The following is a 5,000-nucleotide window of genomic DNA, read 5'->3' as shown; positions in this document are numbered from 1 at the left end:
GCCCCCATACCATGTGCACTGACACGCCCCCATACCATGTGCACTGACACGCCCCCATACCATGTGCACTGACACGCCCCCATACCATGTGCACTGACACGCCCCCATACCATGTGCACTGACACGCCCCCACGAGAACACGACGCTGTTTTGTCCAAAAACTATTTGGACCACAAAACACGATTCCACTGTGACCGAGCCCAGAGAAGTGGGCGGAGCTTCTGGACAGTGTTGATGTACGGCTTCTGCTTTGCGTAGTAAAGCCTTAACTTGCATCTGTGGATGCAGTGGCGAACGGTGTCGACTGACAAAGCTTTACCAAAGCATCCCCGAGCCCATGTCAGGATCTCATTACAGACTCATGACGGTTTTTAAGACGGTGACGTCTGAGGGATCGGAGATCACGCGCATTCAGAAGCGATTTTCAGCCTCGCCCTTTACGCACCGAGATTCGACCGGATTCCTCGAATCTTTTAATTATATTGTGCGCCGTAGAAGGTGAAACGCCCAAAATCCTCCCGATGTGTCTTTGGGGAATGTTCTTCTCACAGTGTTGGAATATTCGCTGACGCATCTGTTGGCAGATCGGCGAGACTCGACCCGTCCTCGCTCTTGAAGGACTCGGCCTTTTTTTAGAGGCTTCTTATATACTATGATTAGACGATTTCCTCACCTGTTCCACATCACCTTCTTATTTCAACTTCTCACATCGCTATGAATCCTAAACTGCCCCGCCCCAACTTTTTGTAACGTGTTGCATGCATCAATTTCAAAATAAACATTTATCTTCAAAAAGCTATGCAGTTGATTAGACAAAACATCAAATCCCTCGTCTTTACACGTTTTTTGTTTAAATGCAAGTCAAAGTACATTTACACGTCACTCCTCGTTGTTTTTATTAGCACTTTCCATACTGTACCAATTTTTTTGGAATTGGGCTTGTATGTTGAAGATCCTCTAACGATAGACCTGCGATGAAACAAAATTACTTACATCGTCGATCAGCGTGATCCGGAAATCAGCTCGTGTAGAGAGCAGAGTCTTGCATAAACGCTCACATTCTTTCGAGTGAACTTGAAGTGATGAGGAATGACAAATATCACTATTTAGAAGAAGAAGACTTTATTTGTCACATATACAGTGAAAGTCTTTTTTCGCATATCCTGGGTTTTACGAAGTTGGGGTCCGAGTACAGGGTTAGCCATGATACAATGCACCCGGTGAAAGTTTAAGGGCCTTGCACAAGGGCCCAACTGTGGCAGCTTGGTGGTTCTGGGTCTTGAACCCCTGACCTTCTGGTCAGTGAGTTAATAAGGAGTAATAATTCTCACCGTTCTCACTAGCATATTTCTAGCTGGGGGGGGCACAGTACCTTAGTGGTTAGCATGTTTGCCTCGCTCCTCCAGGGTTGGGGGATTGAATCCCAACTCTGTGCTTCAAGGGTTTCCTCCAGGTACCCCAGCCTCCTTCCCCAGTCCATAGACATGCGTTGTAGACTGATTGGCATCTCTAAATTGTCCGTAGTGTGTGTGTGTGTGTGTTTGTGTGATTGTGCCCCATGATGGGTTGGCACCCTGTCCAAGGTGTCCCCCGCCTTGTGCCCTCTGAGATTGTCTCCAGGCTGCCCATGATCCTGTGTAAGATAAGTGGTACGTCGAATGGATGGATATTTCACGCTGCCCTGTAAGTTTGGCGTCGTCCTATTGGTGGATTATAGACGACCATCGTAGCAGGGCTCAGCGTTTAATCACTAAATTCTCTCGACAGAACTTTGGCGTCGTCTGTTTTTGGTTGCAGTGGCTCTAAATCAACACGTGTCCCAAAACTGCCGATCCGATCCCTTAACCAAGGAATTATTTAACGAGGAGTGAGTTTCGTCCGTGAAAGCAACATCGGGCTGAAAGCCAGCATTAAGAAAAGGAACAGAGCGAACTGCTAAAGAGTGAAAGGAGGAAATGAAAAAAAGTCTCGACACCAAATCTCATCCAGAATGTCCCATAGCTTGTCTTATAATCGAACTCGGGGCCTGTTACTATTTGATAAATCGTTTCAGAGCGATGATAACTGGGAGACAAATGCTTCACGCTTCAACATCGAACCCATTCTCTTTTTGTAGAGGACAGGTGTGGAGTTTTATTATTAGCACGCCCTATTCTCAGCGGATTTGTTCTGAGAGTGACGGAAGGAGAAGCGAGGAGAAGAGAGAAAGAAAATGAAAACGCAGGGCAGAAGAAGAAGAAGAAGTACAAAGGAGAGAGATATGGTGTTGGGCGGGGGGGTGGGGGGGGGGGTGGCATTGACCTGGTTTCTTTAGACAGAATGAGCTCAGGGCAAAGCGGCACCGCCAGCGAGATCTCTCAGATCTATAGTCATAGTCGCAGTCTGACACGTAGACAAATTACACACACCGGCTTTCGGCAGACAAATATGCTAACTATGCCTTCATTCCTCAGCGCTGTCCGGGACTATCGAACCAGAGAGGATCGGAGTTGACTACTGAGCAGATCAGCGTGGTTAATATTTGTATCTTGTTATATTTTAGTGCCCATCATCATATTCTCTCTCTCTCTCTCTCTCTGTCTTTCTTTCTCTGTCTCTGTCCCTCAGGCAATGTCGGACATTCCTCCAAAGCAGTGGTGAATTGAAAAAAAAGCTTGAATGGGGAAACCGGAAGAGTGACTGCATCCCAGAGGAACTACACGACCCAGAATTCAACTCTGCTCTCACCCTGTTTGAAGGAACAAACTCTGTGCCACTTTCTCTGCCTTTAGCCTAAAACTTACAGCCAGAAATATCCAAAGTACACTCATTTTTTTAAATTTTTTTTTTTATGTATAGTGCTAAAAAAGTTCAAGGAGGTCCCAAAGTGATTTGGCTTTGGTTACTTCACCATGACAAGGACTTTGTGCCCTCGGAAGCGTCTGTAGTAAAAATTAGCATGTAAAAGGAAATCAAGAGACATTTGTTCCACTTTCTGTTGCAACTCTTCTCTTCTCTTCTCTTCTCTACTCTTCTTTTCTCTTCTCTTCTCTTCTCTTCTCATTCCTCATGGTCAAAGAGCCGATGCTGTCACCGAGGAGGATTAATGTGGCTCCAAAACCGATGAATGTGGAAGCCTTTAAGCGCTCCAATTAACTAAGTGGTCTGAAAGAGAAACGTGAACAAGGCCTCTCCGTCTCTGGAAAAAAAAAAGAAAAAAAAAAGTGGCCTAAAATTTTCAGCTCAGATCCCGTCCGGTTAAGCGTGGGCGGGTGTGGGCTGCGCCGCAATTTGGGGTTAGGAGTGCGATGCGGATTGGAGGATGTCGGGGGATTGGGAAGAAGACGTGTGCAAGAAGGCGCTGGTGCTGGTGGAGGAGCTGTGCTTCGGCTCGGGAGGATACAGCCATAGCGCCAGCTGTGAGGAGTTCAGCTACATGATGAGGGGACCCAACAGACATATCGACACAGGTAATGATGGAAAAGCGTGTTAGACGCATTAGAGCGAATTACTGGATTTCCAAACGTAAAATCTAATTAGTCTGAAAAACAGGACGTCAGAAGGTTCTCGTTCTGACTCCTAAATTGCACAGGTTTTATTTTCGAAGGACAAACATGGCTCAGAGGCACTGCTTCGGGTATGCGCCACACCTGACAGGGCATATACGTTCGCACCGTTTTCAGTCCATGTGCCGAGTTCGAATCAAAGCGAAACTGCTCCTTTTGATCCGTTTGCTATTTGCAGAGTTGGACAAAGTACAGTGACTGTAAAGTGTATACAGCGTGGCGAATAACAACGCGGACTGGACGCTCTTCGTCTAAATTCGCATTTCAAAAGAGTAGCACGCAAAATCCATCTTCATCGTTAGAGGAGGATCCGTGAAATGAATCTGAAATGAAATAAATTGTAAGATGAATGAATGAAACATAAGAAGACATTATTTGTCGATTTTTTTTTTTAATAATCAGGAGATCCCACATGGAGCGGCGACCCTTCGTGTGGGAACCCAAATAAATAAAAGTTATCAAGGAGTGAAATCATGCTAACGTTTGATACACTAGCTACGTTTACATCATTGTGATTGATGACAGTTTTAATAACGGTACAGGAATACTCAGTACATGGATACTGAATGAAAACGTACTGAAATATCAACCAATCACGAACTAATGAAGAGCTAACCTTAACTACGCCATGATCCGTATGAATTCATGCGTGAATAACGACCACCTTAAGTACATACTTGTTAACTGGAGCGGCTGTGGATCAGGTGGTAGAGTGGGTCGTCCACTAATCGTAGGGTTGGCGGTTCGATTCCCGGCCCACATGACTCCACATGCCTCCATATGACTCCACATGACTCCACATGACTCCATATGACTCCACATGACTCCACATGACTCCACATGACTCCATGTACCGAAGTGTCCTTGGGCAAGACACTGAACCCCAAGTTGCTCCTGATGTCAAGTTAGCGCCTTGCATGGCAGCTCTGCTACTGTGTGTGTGTGTGTGTGTGTGTGTGTGTGTGTGTGTGAATGGGTGTGTAAGACACAGTGTAAAGTGCTTTGGAACCGCTAAGGTTAAAAAGCGCCATATAAGTGCCAACCATTTACCGTTATACACAGACGCTATAGAAACTCCGTCTGGACGTCTTTATAAGCTGTCGACTTGTTTCTTATTCCCCAAGTACCGACAACCGTCTGTCTGACCAGCGCCCTTAGAATCGTCCTAATCTTCCCCCTGATTGACGTACTTAAGGTGATCGTTATTCAAGCGTGAATTCGTACAGTAAGACTCACATCATAGTGAAGGTTAGCTCTTCATTAGTTCGGGATTAGTACATGCCTTACCTCATCATTAGTTCATATTTATTAGTGCATGATTATTCACGTACTGTTATTGTAAAGTGTTACCAAAAAAAAAAAAACACAAAAAAACACAAATAACATCATGCTAATTTGCTCTCCCAGCCTTCCTCTGTTAGCATATGTCACATTAGGTTAGCGTTTAGGAACCTT

The 5,000-nt window shown here is 45.3% G+C and overlaps 1 protein-coding gene across 1 annotated transcript in view; it reads left to right on the top strand.

Moving 5' to 3' along the window:
• The window catches only part of syt3 (synaptotagmin III), a 42,754-nt gene that overhangs the window by 5,791 nt on the left and 31,963 nt on the right, over window positions 1-5,000 (top strand). The window contains exons 2-3 of the mRNA XM_053618577.1: window positions 2,608-2,800; window positions 3,059-3,449. Coding sequence (XP_053474552.1) covers window positions 3,302-3,449 — 148 coding nt within the window. The 5' untranslated portion in view covers window positions 2,608-2,800; window positions 3,059-3,301. The remainder of the gene's footprint in view (window positions 1-2,607; window positions 2,801-3,058; window positions 3,450-5,000) is intronic.

The sequence above is a fragment of the Ictalurus furcatus genome, chromosome 2 (assembly GCF_023375685.1).
Source record: "Ictalurus furcatus strain D&B chromosome 2, Billie_1.0, whole genome shotgun sequence".
NCBI lineage: Eukaryota > Metazoa > Chordata > Actinopteri > Siluriformes > Ictaluridae > Ictalurus > Ictalurus furcatus.
Note: the sequence above shows the minus strand (reverse complement) of the source record. Positions and strands in the feature narration are given on the sequence as shown.